Consider the following 25,459-nt stretch of genomic DNA (forward strand, 5'->3'; position numbering starts at 1 on the left):
GCTTTCTCCACTGGTTTTGCACACACCTCCCTTTTGTATCAAACTCATAAATGGAAATCTGGACCCTCACGTTACTCAAATCTGAACTGGTGCTCCTATGGATCAAAATACGATGTTGCATATGGATTACTGTTTGTTTTTTTATGCTTAATACATTATCCTTTAGAAGGCTTGTGTAAAAGAATGGACGAGACTGGTTTCTGTGCACACAACTAGATTAGGACAGAATGAGATTGGACATTATAGAGGCTCCATTCATCTGGTCAGGATTTGGCTTTTAGCCCAGAAAATCTCTCTCAAATTCACTTGTTTTGGTTTCCTTTTAGCCTTTGACATAATTCACCCCCCAAAAATAAAAGAAATCGATATGGAAAAGAGTGAAATAATTTTTACTCCTGATCTGTCTACAAGTAAACTTCTTTACTTTTCTACAGTTCTGTGAATAAATATTTTTACCAGCCATTTAAACAGTAGCATATAAAAAAAAAAAAAGCATTGGAAAGTACATGAGTGAATTTCATTTAAACATATCTTTGTGTTGCAGTTACTTAGTCAGCAGCCAGCTGCAGATACTGTAACAATAGTGTTTAATGAGGGTTCATTTTGGTCCCGACTTTTATGTCTGAAAAAATTATTTTATCACCATACATACATTTAAAATATCCTTTTTGTTGTCTCCAGTGACATCACATGCCATTCGTGGCAAACACATGCACCAGCACCATGAGGACGGTTGATCTTTAAGGGTCATGAGCTTCAGTCCTGCTCATCTCTTTAAACACATCCTGTTTCCTCACCCTGATTTAACTGTGCTGTCACGTGCATTGAAACTTTCCAACCAGATCACATAATGATGGTTAAAAAAACTGTAGACTATGGATATTCCATTCAGAATATAAGACAAAACCATGCCACTTCTTTTCATGCCCTAACTATGGTAAAACAGGAAGTAGGTTTTGATGTACATTTGAAAGGCTTTTTTTTTTTTCTAACTTTTTTTTGTGTTTGGCTATTTTGTAGGAGGTTAAGGGTAATTAAGTATTTTATTGCAGAAAATGGTTTCATATGAATAGCAGACCCCCTTACAGACTTAAAGTGAAGGATTAAGTGTCTCCCTAGTAAATCAGCTTTCCATCTGAAGTTTTTCTTTCTTTTTCTCTTACACAAATGTATTTTAATTCTAAATTTTTATATTTTATATGAGAAAACTAGGTGTCAGAGGTCCATGTACTATAAATGTGATAATTTAGATGACTTATGAGAAGCTGACCTTGTTCTGTTGATGTACTATATTTGTTCTGTTTAGATGTTTAAATTTAGATGTTTTACTCATAAATGATTTTGTTAATAAGTATTTTGTGTTTAATAAGGACATGTTAGATGACTGATTATTTTCACTAAAAATATGCTCTTCTCTTTTTGTGCCTCTCTCTTCAGGTGTCTCTTTTGTTCATGCATGACTCTACTGTTTGCTGATGGAACAGAAGGTCCTCAGTAAGTCCTCCATGGTGTCTAGACTGCCAAAATTTGGTGCCCGTCCTGTCAGTGGTACCCCCTCATCCCTTCCCAATGGTACAGCCCAGACTGCTCTCACGCAAGATGGCAAGAATCCCCCAGCTAGGCCAAATGGAGTGGTCAGAGCCTCCTCCTTCTCCATGAAATGGAGAAAGGATAGTGGTGGGCCGGTGGACCCTTCAAACACAGTTGAGGGCACGATACCAGAAGAGAGGGAAGAAGTTTGTTCCCAAAATTCTACAGGAAGTAGGGAGTTAAAAAGCCCTTCTACTCCCACAACCAAAGTGCACAGGTCTGCCTCCTCATTGCTCACTGGAAGCCCTAAATCTGCACCCAAAACCCCTAAATCCATCCAGAGTCCTAAACCAAAGCCCAAAATTACTCAAATCACGACAGTCTCCAAAAGTCAGGACATATCCCAAAAAAGCTCAGGCTCCAAGCCAACTCAAAATGGGACTTCATCTCTGGGCTATTCACCGAGCCAAGCAAGCTCTTCGGGGCTTCAGCGATCAAGGGCGAACTCCAACTCTACTCGAAGCACCTCTAAAGACAGTTTGTCCCAGTCCAATGACAGCCTCTCGCGACAGTCACTCGTGCCTGACTACTTGGTGCGTTCTCAGAGCTTCACTCACTTCAAGCAACTGCCCTCGCAAACATCCGCACCCATGACACGCTCCTTCTCTTTCAACAAGGCAGTGGAGCTGGCCAAACCGCTAGCTAATACACAGCTCCGTCCTCCGAGAACACTTGGACTCAAATCTCCTTTGAGTCTGAGTAAAGGCCGGCTAGTGCTTGGTTTGGGATTTGAAAAGGGGATAACAGATAGACTACCTTCTGAGAATCCTTCTTCAGGGAGTTTAACACCACCTAATTCCATAAAAAGGCCTCTTCTGCCTAACTCTGTGCTGACAAAACCCTCATCACAGGCCTACAGGCTAAATCGACCAATTCCTGCCAAACCGCAGTTCCCTCTAGTGGTTGGGAGGAGCCCAGTGGCTCGTGACATTATAACGCCGCCCCTCTCTCCTGAATTGCTTCATTGTGCCACAAAGAACGTAAGTGTCTGATTCCATAATTTACAATACCATGCATAATTTAATATTTTGGATTTAGGGCTGGACAATATATTGAATGATATGATTAGGGGTGCACCGATCATGATCGGCCGATCGTTATGCGCATCTCGTCAGCAAAGCCGGTTCTCTAATCTGTGGTTAATTCCATCAGGTGCGTGATTTCACATAGATCAGCTGTTACTACACAGAGCCATTGTTAACTGAGAAGCTTCGCAAATCCACGTTCATTTTCAGCGTTTATTTGCGCATCTTCTCAGTTAATAATGGCCCTGTTTAGTAACAGCTGCTCTATGTGTTTAAACATGATGAGCACAATAAATATAACAAGGCAGAAGTGTCAGAGGTAGAAATTTGAAATTGTAGGAATGTAAGAAATGTTAGAGTTTAAGAATAAAGTCCTTGTGCACTTGTGAGCAGATATTAGGTTAGAATATGTGCATTTGCACAGAGTGTCTTTTAGTGCACATTGGGTGGGTTGAGTATGGATGTAAGTAAACTGACCATTGTGCAGTTGTGCAAGAGTGTCTATAGTGCAAGTGAAAGTGCAGTGTCCATTGGAGTGTTATTTTTTTCCCCCTTCTTTCCTGTAGACATGGGGTAGGAAGGCAGTTAATGATGGTAGTAGGATGCTGGGTGGCATCAGCTTATTCAGGATTCTGACAGCCTTGGGGGAAAAAGCTGTTGCAGAACCTTGCTGTGTGGGTCCTGATGCTGCGTAGTCTTCTGCATGATGGCAGAGGGTCAAACAGATGGTGGGAGGGGTGAAATGAATCTTTCACAATGGTGGAGGCTCTGTGTACACAGCGTGCCTGATAATGTCCTTGATCGAGGGGAGGGAGATCCCTATGATTTTCTCAGCTGTCCTCACTATGCGCCGGAGGGTCTTGCATTCTGCTATTTTGCCGTTACCGAACCACACAGTGATGCAGCTGGCCAGGATGCTCTCCACAGTTCCTCTGTGGAAGATGGTGAGGATGGGTGGTGGGAGGCTGGCTCTCTTTAGCTTCCGCAGGAAGTGAAGATGTTGTTGTGCCTTCTTCTCAGTGGTGTTGATGGATCAGGTGAAGTCGTCAGAAATGTGCACACCAAGAAACTTGATGCTCCTGACTCTCTCTACAGCAGAGCCACTGATGAGCAAGGGAAGATCATCAGTTGTACTTCTCCAAAAATCCACATTGATAGACAGATTGTTGCTGAAGCATCAGCTCGCCAGTTGTTCCAGCTCCTCTCTTTATGGCGTTTCATTATCGTTGCTGATGAGGCCCACTACTGTCGTGTCTTCAGCAATCTTGACAACAAGGTTGGATTCTGACTTGGCTGTGCATTTGTGTGTTAGCAGCTTGAACAACAGTGGACTGAGAACACAGCCTTAAAGGCCCCTGTGCTTAATGTGTTGGTGCCTGATGTTCTGCCACCCATGTGCACTGACTGTGGTCTCTCTTTCAGGAAGTCTAGAATCCAGTTGCAGAGTGGTGTGTAGAGACCCTGTAGAGAAAGCTTACTCCCTAGTTGTTGTGGAATAATTGTATTGAATTCTGAGCTAAAGTCAATGAAGAGTATTCTGACATATGAGTCTTTTGTGTTCAGATGTGATAACACTGAGTGCAGTGTGTAGGAGATAGCATCATCAGTAGAGCGGTTGGGGCGATATGCAAACTGTAGAGGGTCTAGTGAAGAGGGCAAAGTGGAGTGGATGTGTTTTTTTGACCAGACGTTCAAAGCACTTCATAGTGATGGGAGTCAGTGCTACAGGTAGATAATCGAGACATGTCACTGTTGACTTCTTAGGGACTGGGATGATGGTGGTCTTTTTGAAGCCTGGCTAAGGGAGATGTTGAAGATGTCAGTGAAACATCTGGCAGCTGGTCAGCACAGTCCCCGAGCACTCATCCTAGAATGTTGTCTGGGCCTGCAGCTTTCTGTGGATTCACTCGATCCCACTGGAAATTATTTTTGCACTGCTGGAGACGCACTTCTCCTAAAGCATTATAATGTGTATGCGCTGCAAGTGTGCATGAGCGCGTGAGCGTTGAATGGATTCTTTGCAAGAATTGCAAAGAAAAAAATGCACTTTATAAACTTTACTGAGGACTTCCTCGTTAGTACAAGTGACAATTCCTGTGTCAACTGTGCAGTGTGCAGCTAACTTACAGTACAAACGCGATGTGATTCAAAGCCATTTGAATTTTGAGAGACAAAGAGCATGCGGTTATTCACGCACGCTGTTTGTAAAATTGTCTCATAGAGAAACTTTTACAAATTAATCAGTTATTTAATGAAGAAATCATAATTATTTCACCCTCACTGGACAGAGACTGAGATGGTGCTGCTGCATGTCATTCCAAATCTCTCATGGCAGGCGCGTCATCAGCTTGAGATCGTTTTTATGAGATCTGCATTTTTAGAGACCGCCGATCCATCATGCCAAAGTGATTATCGGCCAATTGTGATCAGTAGCCGATCAATCGGAGCACCCCTACTATTAGTTGCTCTACTGGAGCAAAATTGTATTTTGGTGCCACCACAGAGAAGTCACACTATTGAAACATGACTTCATTGCAATTAAATAGTTTTATTTCCATTTTGTATGTGTGGAAAGGCATCAGGTTCCACAGTTTCCACAGTTTCCCCAGAGGAGCCCGTGACCGAGCCAGGGCTGGATGGGAACCTCAGCTACACTGGAGAGGGAATGGAGGACATGTCTCTCTCCTCTGCATCTTCTCTGGAGAGGAATGACACAAGTGAAGAGTTCCTAGATGACTTTGATAATCTAGGGGACCAGTCTGAAAATGGCATCCATTTGAACAAAAATCCTGTGGCCACTCCCACCCAAATGCACATGCAGGGATTCTTTAATGAGACCGTGGACTGGACTGGGATTGGTCTGGCAGGTATAGCTATACATTATTCATCTAATTCTTGCATTTATTTGACAAACAGTACATTGTTGATAATATTATCCTATTGTGGCAAACATGCAGATTTTATGCTATGTTATACCATGTCCTCAGGTGACAAGACAGATTCAAGTGATCCGCCGCTCATGTCCCCTGATGTGGATCGTCACACGACTTCTTCTTTGGAGCTCTCCCCCTCTAACAGCTCTGGAGGAACATACATGTGGGATGAGGAGGGCTTGGAGCCGCTGGGACACAACACACACATACACCGTAGCAGCAGTTATGAGTCAGATCTCAACAGCATTGTGAGTATACACACACCCTCCCAAAATGAGTTTGAACTACCTTTAGAAACTTGGGATTTACATATATGCATTGAGCATACACTTTTTTTATAAGCTCCAATGTACAGTAAGCATTTAAGTACATTTAATAAATTATATAAAGAAAGGTAGTGAATAAAGATAACTAGTAATTTTTTATAATTATAATTACAATTATAATAATATAATAATTATAATTACTTTATATAATAATTTTCGTTGTTGCAGATAAGTTATTTTCTTTTTGCATAATAATAATAATAATAATAATAATAATAATAATAATAATAATAATAATAATAATAATAATAATAATACTGAATAATAATAATAATAATAATAATAATACTGAATAATAATTATAATAATACTGAATAATAATTATAATAATACTATTATTATTATTATTATTATTATTATTATTATTATTACTATTAATATTATTAAAAAAATATTTTAATACCATGTTAACGGTAATGCCTTGCTTTTGGCTGATAATAATAATACCTTCTGTTACCAGCCCGATTTTAAGCACACCTGAACTATTATCACATTATGTAATACAACAGTGTGACTGAATGTGGCTCTGCAAGTCTTGTAGAAGGCTGTTCTGTTCCATACTATGTGGATGTTCATAATCTTTCCTCTGCTGTGCATTTCGATAACCCATCGCTCCTGTACTACTTGTTGTTGGTTAGCACGTGCCCTTGTGTGTGTGACGGGATCTCTCTGTCCCTATCCTGCTAATAATCACTTTGCTAATTTGGGATTAGTCTCTGTGTCTCTTGCTCGTGACTCTGCATGAGTCTGACTCTGGGTCCCTCCGTGCTGTTTCCAAAGCCCTCGATCACGTGGGAATGCAGAACAGTGCCACTTAACATTCCAGCTTTTGATCCCACTGAGGAAGACTATGATGTTGTTCCTAATTTTTCTTTTCTTTTTTCTATGATTCTTGATGTCGGATCGGCTCAGTGTAATGCCGAAAGAGTTTGGCTAGATTTGAAACCGTAATCAGATTTGAAATATCAGACTTCCCCTGTAGCAGATGCACAAATGCACCCACACACACACAGACATGCTGACTTGACTCTGACTTGAGACATTATGTAATCGCAGCATATATACATTTTAGAGTGGCTGAGTCATTGTTGTTATACTTGAGTGGGTTGTTCCTCAGATGTAGTTGTATATCGAGGAGTTCAGGTTACATAATGATCCATGATCCCCCAACACTGCACGTTTTCATTGTCTCCTTAATCAAATACACCTGATTCAGCTCATCAGCTCATTAGTAGAGACTGCATGTCAGACCAAGGAGAGATACAAAATGTGCAGTGTTGGGGGGCCTCCAGAAACGTGGTTGGGAACCACTGACACAATGGACGGTTTCAGTTTGAGCTGGACTTTAAGTGACATCTTGTGGTGTACTGTAGGTACTGCAGAAATTCATTTTGCACGAATTTTTTGTTTGTGATGCTTCTTAACACCAAACATGAACTATTAAAGTTTGTTGCATAACTTTTCCTAGATGTTTATGAAGTGTCTTTGCTTGACCTGTGTTATACTGTTACGTGTTAATCAGGTGGAGTCACATGCACAGTAATTGAATGATTAATTTGATCTCCTGACATCAGTGGATCACCTTTAGATCCTTGCTCTGTGTCTATCTTTAGTTTAAGACTCCTCTGCTCTTACCGATACTGAAACCGAGGCCTGATCTCACCCTCAGCAGGTGATGTAATGGCAAACTTTATTTGCAATGTATATGCAGGAGGTCAAACTTAAACTTAGGTCTAAACTAAAATTCAGGTAACTTTTTATTTTTATTAAAATGTTTTATTTTAATAATATTAATAATACTGTTCAGAATATTCCATAAACCTTTCATATTAGTTTTATTATATTTTTTATTATAAACTAATATGTAATTCCTTCTTACACATTCTAAAAATAAGAATGATTAATTCTTGTACTTTTTATATTTAGTTTCTGCTTCTGGGGTATGATACTTAATAAATTGTCTATACAGTAGGTTTTTCTTTTTGCAGTCATTTAATTATCCTTTTAGTAATTTGATCAATTTGCTTGTAAATATATATATATATATATGTAAATATATATATATATATATATATATATATATATATATATATATATAAACTAATATCCTTAGGTTTCCTATAGTTATTATTAGTGTAATGAAGGCCATTTCAGTAGTTGTACTGTATGTTTTTTAAATGTTGGATGCATTTTAAAAAATTCATAAGCTAGGGTGAGGCATGCAGAAATTCCTGTCTTAAGGTGGAGAATACATATGATTGAATTAAGACTAGTTTTCATGCTTGGCTATTTTTATGTATTTTTTTTTTATGTCAGAAAATGTTATCTTTGTGAAATGCATTGATTTCAAAACCCTTTCTGCACTCGTGACCACAAGAGGGCAATATAGATTCAAGAGGCACAAGACAGGTTTCTTTCCACATTGTGTACTTGTGTGTTGTGTGTGTGTTATATTCCTCTATTAAAAGCACACCACCTTTTGGGCTCTTTTAAGATTTGCTTATTTGTTCTAAATATTGTCTGTCTTGCATGAGTCATTTACAGGCCAATTCACTAACTTCTAATTAATCTAGGAGCAGAAGCCTTTGTTTTTAACACCGTAAGTGATTCTGAGGCTGTTTCTGCATTAACTAGCTGAGATTTATAGAGCATTGTTTAAAGGGGTCATATGATGTTGCTAAAAAAAACATAATTTTTTGTATTTGGTGTAATGAAATGTGTTTGTGAAATGTGTTCAGGATTCTGGGCTTGTCCGATAGGTCTTTTCTTAAATGTTATCTGAGGTTCTGTCTGTATCGGTCCGGCTCTAAAGGGACCTTTAATCCAATCTTCCAGGCTGATTCGCGCTGGCCTGTGTGAAATGGGCTATGTTATTTCAGATCTTTCAGCACTGGTGGAGGGTGCTGATGGAGCTTGGGCTGCGTATCTAAGCTGCCGTCCGGCGCTGTGAAATGTCATTTCCTCTGAAGCAACTGCCATGACTAAGCCCCTTTATACATGGAGAAGAGTCCGAGCAAGAGGGACCTGCGAGACTATGTATGTGTAGGTGAAGCGTATGAACACTGGCTGCTTTGAATACACATTTTGTGTACACTTGTAAGACAGTACATTTTGTGTGCATGTATTAACATCCAGGAGAGGGGCCTGTCTGTTTTTAAGTACATATTTATATGATGGATGGGATTGGAGGATGTCTTGTCAGCTTAGATGACTTGAAGAGATGTTTTTATTCACAGTTGCATGATTGATAATGTTTTCCAAAGTATGCTGAGAGCATATTTGTACTGTTTTTTTTTCTCCTGCTGTATATAAAATATTGGAAATTATGCAGAAACTTTCATAATGTACTGTTATTTTTGCAAGAAAGTCCCCCATTTAGGAAAGCCAATGTATTTAACATAGCTTGAAGGGATAGTTCAGAAATGAAAATTCTGTCATCATTTACTCCACACATCATTTCTTTCTTCTGTGGAACACAAAAGAAGATTTTTCTCAAAGAATATCCTATTATTTTCAAAATTATGAAAATGAATGATGGCCTGGACTGTTGAGCACTAAAATGAGAAAAAAATGTGGTCCATATGATTCATGCGCTACATAAAAGGCTGAATCTCCAGCAGCCACTATTTCAATCTTAAGTGTCACATTATTCTTTAGAATTTGTCATTATCATAATTTTAAAAAGCTGTATTTAAAAACAACATAATGGTTAATCACTGGGCTGCCAACACAAAGGCACAGGTTTGAAACACAGTAGGGCAAGAATTAAACCTTTAACTGAAGTAGTACCAGCATTGCACCTCTGAACAAGACACTTAACCCCACATTGATCTATAGAAAATGTCCCTGCAATTAGTGCAGTGTTAAGCATTTGTTAAGTGAAGTGACTAATTAAAAAACAAAACAAATTTATCACCAAGAAGCAATTTCATTCTCCATGCACATAAATGGTTAAATGACTGTAGATTCATGACAGTGCTATCCAGTGTTTTTTGTATGTTTTGGAAATGATGAATCATGAAATAAATGAACTAAATATTTCAATTGGTTCCAGGCCTTTTATACTCACTCCTGCTCTCAAATTTTACTTTCAACTTTGAAATCAATTCAGAGTGGTTTTATGGTATTTCTTAAAATATTTTAGCACATAGAATTGGGAGAACATCTTTCTTCAAAGATCTTATTTTCTTTTGAACTCTCTGTGCCAGACTTGATGTTCAGAATCGCTTTAAAATGCATTAAACAGCACCGCAATAGCTGATAACTGCCCCTTGTGTCTCTGACACACAGCTTGAAATGTCCTTTCATTTTCTGTCTGAGGACAAATTGAGGTTTTGTTGAGGCATATTGATTTTCACCTTGGTGTGCTTTTGGATTTTCAAATAATCCAGATGGCCTGAGAAGTCGTCGTTTTTATATACAGTGGGTACGGAAAGTATTCAGACCCCCTTACATTTTTCACTCTTTGTTATATTGCAGCCATTTGCTAAAATCATTTGTTCATTTTTTCCTCAATGTACACACAGCACCCCATATCGACAGAAAAACACAATTGTTGACATTTTTGCAGATTAAAAAAGAAAAACCGAAATATCACATGGTCTTAAGTATTCAGACCCTTTGCTGTGACACTCATATATTTAACTCAGGTGCTGTCCATTTCTTCTGATTCTACACCTTCATTTGAGTCCAGCTGTGTTTGATTATACTGATTGGACTTGATTAGGGAAGCCAAACACCTGTCTGTATAAGACCTTACAGCTCACAGTGCATGTCAGAGCAAATGAGAATCATGAGGTCAAAGGAACTGCCTGAAGAGCTCAGAGACAGAATTGTGGCAAGGCACAGATCTGGCCAAGGTTACAAAAACATTTTGGCTGCACTTAAGGTTCCTAAGAGCACAGTGGCCTCCATAATCCTTAAATGGAAGACGTTTGGGACGACCAGAACCCTTCCTAGAGCTGGCCGTCCGGCCAAACTGAGCTATCGGGGGAGAAGAGCCTTGGTGAGAGAGGTAAAGAAGAACCCAAAGATCACTGTGGCTGAGCTCCAGAGATGCAGTTGGGAGGTGGAAGAAAGCTGTAGAAAGTCAACCATCACTGCAGCCCTCCACCAGTCGGGGCTTTATGGCAGAGTGGCCAGACGGAAACCTCTCCTCAGTGCAAGACACATGAAAGCCCCCATGGAGTTTGCTAAAAAAAAACACCTGAAGGATTCTCTGGTCTGATAAGACCAAGATAGAACTTTTTGGCCTTAATTCTAAGCGGTATGTGTGGAGAAATCCAGGCACTGCTCATCACCTGTCCAATTCAGTCCCAACAGTGAAGCATCATGCTGTGGGAGTGTTTTTCAGCTGCAGGGACAGGACGACTGGTTGCAATCGAGGGAAAGATGAATACAGCCAAGTACAGGGATATCCTGGACGAAAACCTTCTCCAGTGTGCTCAGGACTTCAGACTGGGCCGAAGGTTCACCTTCCAACAAGACAATGACCCTAAGCACACAGCTAAAATAATGAAGGAGTGGCTTCACAACAACTCCGTGACTGTTCCCAGCCAGAGCCCTGACTTAAAACCTATTGAGCATCTCTGGAAAATCCTGAAAATGGCTGTCCACCAACATTTACCATCCAACCTGACAGAACTGGAGAGGATCCCCAAATCCAGGAGTGAAAAACTTGTTGCATCTTTCCCAAAAAGACCCATGGCTGTATTAGGTCAAAAGGGTGCTTCTACTAAATACTGAGTAAAGGGTCTGAATACTTAAGACCATGTGACATTTCAGTTTTTCTTTTTTTAATAAATCAGCAAAAATTTCAACAATTCTGTGTTTTTCTGTCAATATGGGGTGCTGTGTGTACATTAATGAGGAAAAAAAAAATACTTAAATGATTTTAGCAAATCAAAAAAAATAAATTACTTAATGATTTTAGCAAATGATTTTAGCAATATAACAGAGTGAAACATTTAAGGGGGTTTGAATACTTTCCGTACCCACTGTATATGCTTTTCATGTTAAGCAAAAACATTTAGTTTGTATTCATGTAGCTTTTGGTGGCTGTATATATTCCCTTTCTTTTATGTCATTGTCCTTACATAAAGAGTGCGAGTGAATTACCACAAATGTCTTTTCTGTTAAATGTAATGCAGTTTTCCATTTCTATTAAACTCTCTCTCTTTCTCATTGGTTGTTTCTCATGCACAGGACATTCTGAACAACTTGGATAACACTGGCTCATGTGACCTGGAAGATGATGACCTCATGCTTGATGTGGATCTCTCAGAGGACGGGGCCTTACTCAATGGTTAGCACACACTAACATACAGTGTAACTCGGTGTAAGAGTAGTATAACCAGTAATCATTTACTAAGCCAAAGCTGCTTTCTATTTGATGTCTAGTGTGCTTCAGAATCACATCTGCATCAGTTTTCTCAAAACTTGTAAATCTGGTTAGTATATAACTTAATAGAAAAATGTCTCTCTTATTCTTTTGAACAACAGAGTTTATCAGCAGCTATTTATCACTGTAGTCCACTTGAATTGAATTTCTAATATAATTATCCTTGCGTTTATCTTTGATCTATTAATTAATCTTCTGTTTGCGTAGATAATGATAGTTGACCAGTTTTAATCATTATGTTGATTGATCACAGCCAAGTGCAAGTGATAATCACTATATTGAATGTGAATGGCTTTTGTACGGATGGCCATGTCAGAGTTTCCTACAGCTCGGTGTGATTTGAATGAATTTAATGTGGTGTAGAGATTGAATTCAGTATATCATTAGTTCAGTTGGATTAAGTATATCATTTCGTATTTGAATTTATGTTTTGTGGAATGTTAAGTGTTGTAGAGATCTGACATGACTGGGTAAGCTATTGTATTATTTTTCAAGACTGTGTGGGAAGGGCTTTTTCAGGATTATTTATTATATGACTGCTGGCAGTGTGGAGCTTTGTTTTTTTTTTTTTTTTATATGTTTGATGGATGAATCATGAGTTAAGGCTTATATGATTACTTCTCCCCAGCAAAACATTATAGTAAATTAACCTAAAATATTAGGGTAAAATACCTATTTCACATGAATGTGCAAGTATTTTCAGTTCTTTCCCTTTTTTATTTCCCTTTTGGATTCTGTGCAGTTAATTTAATAGTGCTGTAACGTGACATTAGTTTTTAAATGTATAAATATATAATTATTTATATATTAATATTAAATGTATAAAAATGTATTTAAGTCTTTCAGTTAATCTGAGGACATTAAATGCATGAATAATTATTATCAATAGTTAGAAAAAAATGTAAAAAATATCTAAATTAGTGTTAGACTAAGTTTTGCAAGTTACATTGAAGACTGCTGTCACTGCTCAACTACGCAAGTCAATTGCCAAATACTGTCAAAAAACTAAATGAGTTATTAATGCAACATTAATGCATGCATTTTTTTTTGTTGCAAAAACACATTAATCAAAAGTGACATTAAAGACAATTGTGATGTGATTTAGTTTTTTTTTCTTCAAATGAATTCTGTAAAATAGAAAACAGTTATAAATGTAATAAAATTTCACGATATTGCTGTTTTTATCATATTTTTGATCAAATAAATGCAGCCTTGGTGAACACGAGACTTCTTTCAAAAACATAAAATCTTACCGAACCCAAACATTTGAATGGAAGTATATATTGCTGTATTGCACTAACTGTCCTGTGATACCACATACTGTTAAACAAATTCAAGTAAATAACAGTAAAGACATACAATAGTGCCTGTGTCACTTGCCTGTCATGAATGAGTTGCTATTCAAGACCGCCCCAGCTAGGAATACTGAATGTCAACTGAATCATCCGAGTGACTCTCAGATAAACTCTGTTTTGGAAGAGAATGTCCTAATGTCGCTTCCTGTTTTCTTCAATCTCAGAGTGTGATTTTTAGAGTGTGCGAGTGAGGTCACAGGTTGGTTACGGGTTGTGCAGATTCCAGACTCTTGTGTACGTAGACAAATTCCACGTTAGAGAGATGGCAAACAAAAGACTTCATTACACTTCACAGATGACATTTAAATGAAGGAGTACGGGAACCGCAAGAACAAAACCTTTCCTGTTTGGGACCATTCTTTCAGCTGTTTGTCTCATGTTAAAAAAGTTTATTTTGAGCATCTTGCTTGGTTTTTGTGTTTTGTCATGTTGACAGTATTCAGTATTTTGGCCTGAGCCAACAGTGGGAATCGGTCAGTTTTACACTGTTGTGTTTGTGTGTGTGGGTTGTATTTATAGCCCTGGGCATCATGGCCTGCAGTCATGTGAAGGGGGTTGCAGAGCCAGAAAGAGCCAGAGGAGGGAATAGATGACTTCAGAGCCCCCTCCCCCTTGTCTCTCCCCTCCCTGTCTGTCTGTCTCCTTCTGTGGCTGACCCGTCTACTTGGCAGGCAGAAAGGCCTGCTGTTTTGACGCTAGTTCCTGTGACTAGAGGGGAGACCCTGCCCAAGGGCTGTGCTGACTTCGGTCGAGAGCACTACCGTCAGTTCCTCTTCTCTTCTGAAGGCCCCAAGGCTCAGGGATTACAGCTGTATGTGTCTGGTTCTGGTCAAATCTCCCAGGGAGTTCCCAGAACTCTCAAACTCATACACCCATGATTTAACAGAGCGGAAAAGTTATTGGATTTGCAGATGCTCGGCTGACCGGTGAGAAAGTCGCAAGAAAGTTTTCTACGTACTTTAGTTTTGGAGTTATTCACCACACAACTTTGGAATTTTTAACTTTGGGGAATTTCTGTCCAGCTGCATTTCAACTTTTTTTTTGGATGCATCAGTCAAAACAGACCATCTCTGCTCTTAGTTTGAAGGTTATTTGTATTCGTGTGGGTGAGTTTTGGACTGTTTTTCGAGTCGGTTTTTGAGGCTCTGGCAGTGAACTAGACAGCAAGGACGAGAGGAATGTAGCAGGTCTGTTTTGGAGCTTAGTTTTCTGTCTGTTCTTCTTAGTCTTATTCAGTGCTAGAAGTGTATAGAAAGATTGAAAGAGAGCTTGTGTGTGAGACAGAGAGATTTTGTGTGCCTCAGAGTGTGTTAGTGTGTAAGTTTGCCCTGATACTATCTCGCCTCAGGCAGTGTGAATGCTTTGTATCTAACTCCTAAGAGCTCGACCTTCCAGAGAAAGATGAGCCAAGGAGTGTGTGTCTGTTTCAGAGTGTTTCTTGGAGACTAACTGAATTGTGTTTAAAAGTGAATTGGGTTGTGGGCAGTTGTTCAATGCGTTTGTTTATTTGTCATTGACTGCTGTTGACCCCTCTGTGCATGCAGATGGGATGGCCCACTTCGAGCGCTCTGACAGGGGAGGCCGGCCGACTCAATGGAGGAGGAGACAGCAGAGATGGAGTGGAATGGATCATGCTCACAATGACAACAGGTAAATGCCTTAGAACACACATTTCTGAATTAAACATGATATAAAAAATGTAGAATAGGAATTCATTGGATTATGAAAAGTAGCGGTTACCGCTATCAAGAGAAGTTTCGCTGTTAGCATTTATATTTTATAAAGTATACTATTATACATTATCATATATTTACTATAAATTATATTTTAGTCAAAGTTGAGTACTATACATATAGCATCCAGGAATAGAACTGTAAAATGTATAATACAGTGTTAATTATATTATATGATATCATATTGCTCTGAGATTTATTCATAAGTTGTTTTTGTTTTTTTGCATGAACATTATTAATAGTTAATTTAATATCGTTTATTTTTTCAATATTTTGTACCCTATTACTGACCCTCAGAACTAAATGATTATAGTGCTTTATAATTTGTTTTTAACCAACTTTTATGAACAACTGTTTAAAGCTGTTTGGGGTCTTTATATTTATAATTTTTATAATTTTGAAAGCAGTGTCTTATGCTCACCAAGGCTGCATTTATTTGATTAGTAAAAAAAGCACTATTATGAAATATAACTATTTTAAAATGTAACATTTCTGTGGCTGCAAAATTATGTATTTTGAAACACTATAAATGTATTTACTATATACTATATAAATGTATTGTATGTATTTTGGGTTAATTTACCCAAACTTTTGAATGGTAGTGTTGATCGTGACAATGCAAATAGGCCACACGTTAGTCAGATGTTGTGAGAGACGTTGTTAAAATAAACCTTAACATTAAGGAAACTTTAATTTCTAGATCTATATACAGGAATAAAAAATGATTGATTTAAAAATAATAATGGCAATTTCCTGAACTTTGAATAGATGTTGTTGATGTATAAATAGTCATCTGACTGCCAAGTAGTCGGTGCATTCTGGTTGACATCATAAAGTTTGGAAGAAGCTGATTATGCAGTCTTTTTGAACTGGAGAGAAAGTTTTGAAAGTTGCAGTTTGTTTTAGTGAAGTGAAGTGACGTAACATCCAAGCAAGCAAGTAAGTATGGTGACCCATACTCAAAATTTGTGCTCTGCATTTAACCCATCCAAAGTGAACACACACACACACACACATACCCGGAGCAGTGGGCAGCCATTTATGCTGAGGCACCCGGGGAACATAAAAACCTTGTTCAAAGGCACCTAAGTCATGGTATTGCCTGTCTGAGACTCAAACCCACAACCCTAGGGTTAGGAGTCAAACTCTCTTACCACTAGGCCAAAACCTTCCCCTGATTTAATCACTTCTGGTTTCAAAGATCAAGAAAGTTTTTCTTTAATGCTGATTATTGTTTCTTTTTTTTGTATTTCCTTCTATTAATGCTATTAAATCTGAACTCTCTCTTACTCTCTTTTAGGCTGGCTGGGTTTCATCGGCCCTTCCATCCTGCAGTTCAGCAAGACAGTCACACAGTGGCGCTAGATGAACTCACTCTCAAGCACATGACGGAGGACTGCTCATCTGTCAAATCACAGCTGCTCAGACTTAAGAGTCTGTTGCAGGTACCACACGCACACAGCTGGAACTGTCAAATTTGCACTTACATATGCAAACCCAGCTGTTACCCTCTGAGCAGCTTTAGTATGGGTATAGGGTAAAACAAAAAGAGGAAAATAATAAAAGAACTAGATAAGTTGTCAACATGAGCATTTTAACTCCAGAACAAATTATATTTTTTTTGTAGATTGATGATGGTGAGATTATTCCAGAGAGTTTGGATTCCAGAGAAGATGACAACAGAGCCCAGAAGGTCTGTAACATCCCATAAACACCTGTCTGAATAGAGCTGTCCAGCTTGCTGTCCCAAACCCTGAAAAAGAACATTGGCATTTTCAAGCCATGGGCTCCCTCAGGAATTTCTAATGTGTATCTATAAATGTGTTTTTCAAATGCTAAATAATGGAAACGATTGTGCCGGTTTGTTCTATAGCATAAGTTACACACATTCATATCTTAAAACATAAACTTTCAAGCTGCTAAAAATGTTGCGAGCAAGTTGCTACATAAAGGCTATGTGGGTGAAGTCGTGGTCTAATGGTTAGATATTTGGACTCATAATCCAAAGATTGCTAGGTCAAGTCTCGTGCCGGCAGGAATTGTAGGTGAGGGGAGTTAATTTACAGTGCTCTCTCCACCCTCGATACCATGACTGAGGTGACCTTGAGCAAGGCACTGAACCCCCAACTGCTCCGCGTGTGCCGCAGCATAAATGGCTGCCCACTGCTCCGGGTGTGTGTACACGGAGTGTGTTGGGGTGGGTTAAATGCAGAGCACGAATTCCGAGTATGGGTCACCATACTTGGCTGAATGTCACTTCACTTTAAAGGCTAAAACTATAAGTGCATGAGATTCCTAGTATAGTAGCTTGTGTTTTCAAAGCACACAGTTTCATAATTCACGTTTAAGCTGTATGTAATTTATGAGATAGAAAGAAGTGTGTGTGTGTGTGTGTGTGTGTGTGTGTGTGTGTGTGTGTGTGTGTGTGTGTGTGTGTGTGTGTGTATATATATATATATATATATATATATATATATATATATATATATATATATATATATATATATATATATATATATATATATATATATATATATATACACATTCTTGAGTAATGTTTACCACAGACCTTATTATATTCATAAATTGCAAACTGCTATTCTAAAATGCCATTAATTATTCCAGAGGGAACCCACGGTGAATTAGTTCCGTTTTGGCATATAAACAGATCTGTTTACAGGCCAAAATTAGTTCAGTTTTGGCCACCAACCGATCTATGCATCTCTTTTTCCATTCTGTACACTTTTGTTATTTATGTGTATACAATTGAATATTTGTTTTGTATTTGTGTGTCAGATGGAAGATCTGATGAAGGAGGTGGCGCATCTCAGGGAAGAGCTGAAAAATAAAGATAAAATCATTACACGACTCACTCATCAACAGCATCAACAATCTGTGAGCCATCGCCATTCCTGACACATTCACACTTGTGCTCATTTTGACCATTTATATTGATTGACAATACATAATGCATGAGTGACTAATCAGAGCCTGCAGTGTCTGCTAGAAGATACTGTAGTCATGCTAACTCCATGTCTGCATGAATGAGGTGAAATCAGGACGAAATGTTCTCAGAACAAACCCACATCTCATACTGTTCATTAATTTCACCGTTCCAAGCCATAAAAACAGCGAATTGTGCATCAACACGTGCACTTTAGCCTTTAATCCCAATTACTGTCACCTTCAGTGAGCAATTATATCATTAGCTCTAATAAACTTGCTCACCTCTTTTGCATTATTCTGATTGCAAAGCAAAGATGAAAGCAATTGAGATTTCCTTACATTAGAACAAGCGTATGTTATTAGTGGGGGTTAAGGCAAGGTTCATTATTAGTTATACATTGGGTAAGAAAATTTATGGAATTTAAACTCTCCCTCATTTCTTGTGCTATTGCCATGAATGATACATCAAATTCTGTGGTTAACACACATGATTAAAGTTTAGTAGTTCTGAGAAAATTTAGATTGCAAATCTACTTTGAGTAAACATTAAAGTAATGATTTATTAGGAATAATGTATTAAAACATTATTTATAATAATAAATGGCTTTATTTTAATTTATTAATTTATTTATATTTATTTATCAGTAGTAGTATTATTTATAATAATTCCTAATGCATTGTTGTTTAATGATTTTTAGTTGTCGTGTCACCCTACCCCCCCCCCCCCTTCCCCCGGAAAAATGGTTCTAACAAAAATGTAATTATGAAACTACTTTGCATGGATATGGTAAAAATAATTATTTAAAATAATATATTTTTTTAAAGTTATGTTATGCCTGTAAAAAACAGCTCAGTTCTTTAAAATTGGTTCAGATTTCAAAATTGCATCAGAATGCTGTAAATAAGCTAATATAGAAATTTGGTATAGTTATTAATCATAAAAAAACAAGTTCTCTATACTAACAATGCCCTGTAAACTAAGCACAGCACTCTAGCATTATGGGAGCAAGTTTTGAATGCATAAGACATTTAAACCATTTGTATTTTCTTTAGAATGTGTGCAAATCAAATTATTATTGCTTTGATTATTTTTCTTTCAGCCGGTGAGATGTAAGTGTCATCAGCAGAAGTCAGGGGTCAAAGGTGAAAGAAAAAGAACTCATCATGATAAATCCACTCAGACGACGTGGCGACCGCCGCATCATCACCCTGCTGTGAGTATTTTTGCGCTATCTGGCTACTTGATCGCATCATCAAGGCACCAAAAACTCTCCCAAAATGTCAGTTTAGTGAGTCAAGTGCATCTATGTGCGTCCTTGGTGAGCCATCTGCCTTGTTTTCATTTCCTGTTTCCCTCTAAACCTCTCTAGGCTTTATAGGTGGCTAGTTGTTTACAAAAGGGGGAAGCAAATGTGTTGTCAGGGCTGACAAACTAGACGACACATTCCTTCTGTTCTTTTCCTCTGCTCCATCCTTTCCTCCCTCGCATTCATTTTTCATGGTGAAATAGCCCGACGGTCTCGCGGGATGCACTGAGCTGAGGCTCGTTTGCCGAGGTGCCGATTTAGCCAATTTGCAATTGCAAGGGGAAACTGGGCATCTACTACAGAGTGCAGAATGATTGTCATCTATTTAAGTGAAGCCGTGCTGCACTTACTCTGGTGGTTTAGCTTTCAGAGCCCCAGCCTGAGAAGTTCACCAGGGGACGTGTTCTTATCAAGGACCGGCACACAATCAGTAAGGCCAACGGGACACAGGGCGAAAGCTGAAATCAGGAGAGATTATAGGGAGGAGAGAGAGTTGAGGGAGGTAACAAACGATGAATGAGAATTTGAAAGTGGAATGGGGAAGAGAAATAAACAGTTATTGAGGATTGGAGATAACAGGGCAACTTGTGTTCAGTTTGCATATACGTTAGTGTTTGAAAATAAAGAGTTCATAGTTTCTGTATGACTTTCACCTCCTACAGTCTGTGAATTTTCACCAACTTTCTTCTGTGGGACATAAATGAAGATGTTTAGACGATTTTTCCATATAATCAAAGTGAATAGTGACCATAGCTGTCAAGCAAAATTATCATAATATAAATTTTTGTCTGTTTCTTGCACTAAGCTGGTTTTAAAAAACTTTGAATATAGTGTAAGATTTGTAGGGATAACATATATGTAATTAAAAAAAAAAATTTAGCACTTGGTTCCCATTCACTTTTATCATATGTTCCATTCATTTATCATTCTCTGACATTCTGATTAACCCTTTGGGGGGAAAAGCCATGCAGGTATGGACAGGACAAATGGGTAGATATCCATTTAATGTAGAAAATAAGTTGTAAAATCTTAGAAATAGCAGGAAATATTAGCTTAAAGGGATAGTTCACCCAAAATTAGAATATTTATCAATTTAGCCTGATGTTGTTCCACAACCATGTGACTTCGGAAAAAAATGAAGATATTTTTAATGAAATCTAAAGAGGTGAGGAAATAATGAGATAATATTAATTTTTTTTTTTATAATTTTTTTTTATAATTAAGGTTTTTTGACGGGATGTTAAAAGTTGAACCTTGCATTTGTTTATTATGAATTAAGTTATCGGTGATCAGTTATTACTGGTCACAAAACTGCAAACACTAAAGAAATGTGTAGCATGTTAACAATTTTTAATCAGTGGTTGCTGGCTTTATCATAACTCAAACACTCAAATATTTGTTCTACTTACCATGAGTGTGACGTGTTCCTGGACGGACTAACTTCGTTGTCCTTGGAACAACGTTCCTTTCAGTCTATCATAGATCTCACTCTTTCCGTAATGCTAAATGAATGCCTAAAATTAGCAGATAATGACTGGTTGATTGGACTCATTCCTGTGAATAATGCTGATTCAGGAAAATTTCCTACTTGCGTAAATGACATATTGTATATTAATTATGTACCAGTTATCATAGCATATTTTGTTTAACCCAGTTGTGTCTTGTAAAACAGCTGTTACATCGCATTTTGTCTATACTGTCATTTTAAGAGAAATCTGCAAATTGCACATTGAATACATACTCGGTAATGTGCTGTATCTTGTTTGTTTAAGCATTAAGTGAAGTGAAGTGAAAGTGACATTCAGCCAAGTATGGTGACCCATACTCAGAATTTGTGCTCTGCATTTAACCCATCCGAAATGCACAAAAACACACACAGAGCAGTGAACACACACACACACACTGTGAGCACACACCCGGAGCAGTGGGCAGCCATTTATGCTGCGGTGCCCGGGGAGCAGTTGGGGGTTTGATGCCTTGCTCAAGGGCACCTAAGTCGTGGTATTGAAGGTGGAGAGAGAGCTGTTCATGCACTACCGCCACCCACAATTCCGTCCGGCCCGAGACTCGAACTCACAACCCTTCGATTGGGAGTCCAACCCTCTAACCAGTAGGCCACGACTTCCCACTGAGTTTTGCTGAGCCAGTATTTTGACTGGTCCACTTTACAGCTTTATTCTGGCCAGGAACAACCCACTTTGACAAGAAGAAACTTGCTTTTATGTACTGTTTGAGGGTGGGTAAATCTGAAATCGGTCATACTGTAAAAAAAGAAAAAAAAGAAAAGAAACGGCAGTCTCTATGAATGGTTCTGTCCATCAAAAAGTACAGATAGATTAACAGACATGAGTTAATACCAAGCCAAATAAGCAGTTGTGCTGATGAATATCCCATTTACTTGATGTTTAGCCAAAGCCAAATATCATTCTGTTTAGTTTGATTAAAACAGTTAATTTGTCTTAAGTCTGACTTAATCATGTTTTTTGGGTGAGTAAGATTTGTTAATGTTTTTAAAATATGTCTCTTATGCTTCCAAAGACTGCATTTATTTGGTCAATAATACAGTAAAAACAGTATTTTTTAGTTTTATAACTATTTTATATTTAAATATATTTTAAAATGTAATTTATTCCTTTGATGGCAAAGCTAATTTTTAGCAGCCGTTAGTCCAGTGTCACATGGTCCTTCAGATATCATTCTAATATGCTGATTTTGGGCTTAAGTAAAACATTTATTATTATTATCAATGTTGAAAATAGTTGTACTGCTTAATATTTTTGTGATAACTGATTTTTTTATCAGGGTTCTCAAGTTCCAAAAATTATTTGGGATGTTTAGAATAGAAATAATGTGTAACATTATAAATATCTTTACTGTCACTTTTGATAAAATGAACACATCTTTGCCTTAAAGGGTTAGTTCACCCAAAAATGTAATTAATGACTCACCCTCATATCGTTCCAAACCAGGAAGACTGTTCATCTTCGTAACACAGTTTAAGATATTTTAGATTTAGTCTGAGAGCTTTCTGTCCCTCCATTGAAACTGTGTGTACGTTTTACTGTCCATGTCCAGAAAGGTAAGAAAAACATCATCAAAGTAGTCCATGTGACACCAGAGTGTCAGTTAGATTTTGTTGAAGCATCGAAAATACATTTTGGTCCAAAAATTACGACTTTATTCAGCATTGTCTCCTCTTCCGGGTCTGTTGTGAGTGCGTTCACATTAATGTATACATTAATTGAACTACAATCAGCTTTGGTCTTGTGTGCTTGCTGTAGGAGATCCTTTATATATTCAGTTGCCCAATTTTTATCACGTATACAGACAGATGAACACTAGCTTAAGTAAAAAAAACAAAAACAATAAAAAACCTGCTGTAACTCAATTGTAACTGTGCATGTAAACGTACTCTGAGTTATAATATAAAGGTAAACAAGTTTAGTGTTCTGTTCATAATGAAAAGGCTTGAGAGACTCAAGACCATGCTCACTTTCTGGGCATCAGGTTTACGCCATACAATAATTTGTTCCCTTTTGTTTTTTTCACTTCAACCTTGCATTTGATAATGCTTCATGGGGAAACCCCTTCCTCCAAATACTATTGAAAGCTTATTGAATCACACCAATAACATTGGTGTTTAAGCAGACAAAATATAGCGGGGGCTTCTCTCTCTAAGTAAGGCAGTGTTTGGAGATCATCCATTCAGAATCTTTTCCTTCAGCCAGCTTTCTGCAGGAAGCCTATCATCAAAGACTTCTCACCAATATTCCACACACTGCAGTATCATGAGCTTCTGATATGGATCTGTCAGGGTATATCAACATTTATAAAAAAAAAAAAGGAAAAAAAAAAGTCATACAAAATTCATGGCAGTTGTTTCGTTTTGAGTTTATATCCCGACTGCTAGATGGTAGTCTTCATTTCTGAACTTAAACAGTGACAGGAAATACTAGCATTAAGACATGCCACTATTATTAGCGTTTATTTAGTTCGCTGCCAGTAATGGAGGATGAGAGAATTGTTCCAGTTCCCGCCTCGGTGTACAAAGCTAAGTGTGCTGTCTTTTAAGCTTTTGTGGTAACATTCGCCCCCCGCACCTCGGTTCCGCCGCTTGTCATGTCCCGTAGGAAGAGCCATGACTATTGCTTTCTCTCGTAATGGGGGCGTTTTGTGCAGTTGGGGTGGTGCTTGTGTATGTGTATGTGTATGTATATATGTATGTATGTATGTATGTATGTATGTATATATATGTGTATATATATATATATGTATATATATGTGTGTGTATATATATATATATATATATATATATATATATATATATATATATATATATATATATATATATATGTATATATGTATATATATATATATATATATATATATATATATATATATATGTATATATATATATATATATATATATATATATATGTATATATATGTATATGTGTGTGTATGTATGTATATGTATATATATTAGTGCTGTCAATCGATTAAAAAAAATTAACTAATTAATCGCACAATTTTTTTAAATTAATCGCGATTAATCGCGATTAATCGCAATTAAAAGACTGAAACTTTTTGGATATGTAAATGTAAAATGTAAATAATTAATGTAAACTCAAGACAAAGAAACTATTTAAATTCAAAATATGATTGTTTATTGGAATTTTTGTTTAACTTGTAACACAGATTTTCTCATGTAAACAACATACCTGCAATAAACCATCAATATCCTCCAAATTAACTGTTGGCTTGAAAGCCATATTTATTACAGAAATAAAAACACAGGCATGTAAGTACCATTTGAATTTCAAAACAATCAATGCCAATAAAAAACAAAAATGATTTCCATGTTGAATTCTAAGTGGACTGCAAAAAAATTCCAAAGTATAGTCATTGCCAGTGCTTTAAGTGGGCCGGTACGCACCGGTACTTAGTACAGCCACTTCCAAATATAGCTCTTGAACGTACCGCCACCTCTCCGTGCGCCCAGAACGTGCTTTTAGCGTACCGGTACGCTCATTTGGACATCTGTTTTAATAGAGGTTTTAATCTTTTACCTGCACTGCCGATTTTCAGAGCGCCCTTCACAATGCAAGCTTCCTAATTTATCCATGCGAGAGCAGAAACTACATTCTTGAGTATTTGAGTATTTATTGTCTGATAAACATTAAAAACTGTCTGCGGAGGTTGAGTCATCCTGCAGCCCCCGCTGGATGCTCATTGGCTGCAGCATCTTTTTTCTAAGTTCTAAAAAAATACCGTAGACGGCAAGGCACAAATTTAGATATTCATTTATCTAATTAATCTATAGCCTATGCACAAAGACAATATGATCTTTTTGTCCCCTTTTTGTTTTAAAGCTTGATGAAGAGAGAGAGCGCAAGTTGCTGCAGCTGAGGAGGACAGTGATGCACGCGTACAGGAGTGATTGACAGTTCGCGGCACTGTGTACAAAAAATACTCCGCTACACAATTATTTCCTTATTTTCGTTTAAGCTTATTAACGTTAGCGTTACAGAAAGGTCTGATTTACGCACTGTTACAGTCATTGTTTTTTTTGTTTTTTAAACAATGACATTTGAGTTCATGATTTTAATGTTGCTGTTTCTTGTGGCAGACTAAATGAAGAGTAATGTTTCTTGTGGCAGACTGAAGAGTAATCCGGCAGAGTTTTAGACTGAAACTTTCCGTCTAAAAGTCCTTCCTTGGTCTTATCCATATTTCTTTGCACGTTGAACACACATAGGCCACAACTGGAAATAAAAAAAACTGCAACCGCGTTAATTGCGTTATTTTTTTTTAACGCGTTAAATATTTCAAATTAATCGAATG

General features: G+C 37.6%; 1 protein-coding gene across 3 annotated transcripts in view; it reads left to right on the forward strand.

Annotated features, from left to right (window-relative positions):
• Positions 1-1,463: 1,463 nt before the first annotated feature.
• The window catches only part of LOC113072140 (serine-rich coiled-coil domain-containing protein 2), a 33,996-nt gene continuing 10,000 nt past the window's right edge, over positions 1,464-25,459 (forward strand). For all 3 annotated transcript variants that reach the window (XM_026245261.1, XM_026245263.1, XM_026245262.1), the window contains exons 1-9: positions 1,464-2,570; positions 5,191-5,482; positions 5,603-5,796; positions 12,079-12,178; positions 15,174-15,279; positions 16,663-16,807; positions 16,990-17,055; positions 18,159-18,257; positions 19,409-19,522. In XM_026245261.1, the coding sequence (XP_026101046.1) occupies positions 1,476-2,570; positions 5,191-5,482; positions 5,603-5,796; positions 12,079-12,178; positions 15,174-15,279; positions 16,663-16,807; positions 16,990-17,055; positions 18,159-18,257; positions 19,409-19,522 (2,211 nt within the window). In that variant the 5' untranslated portion in view covers positions 1,464-1,475. The remainder of the gene's footprint in view (positions 2,571-5,190; positions 5,483-5,602; positions 5,797-12,078; positions 12,179-15,173; positions 15,280-16,662; positions 16,808-16,989; positions 17,056-18,158; positions 18,258-19,408; positions 19,523-25,459) is intronic.

Source organism: Carassius auratus, unplaced genomic scaffold (genome assembly GCF_003368295.1).
Source record: "Carassius auratus strain Wakin unplaced genomic scaffold, ASM336829v1 scaf_tig00008542, whole genome shotgun sequence".
In the NCBI taxonomy this organism is placed as follows: domain Eukaryota; kingdom Metazoa; phylum Chordata; class Actinopteri; order Cypriniformes; family Cyprinidae; genus Carassius; species Carassius auratus.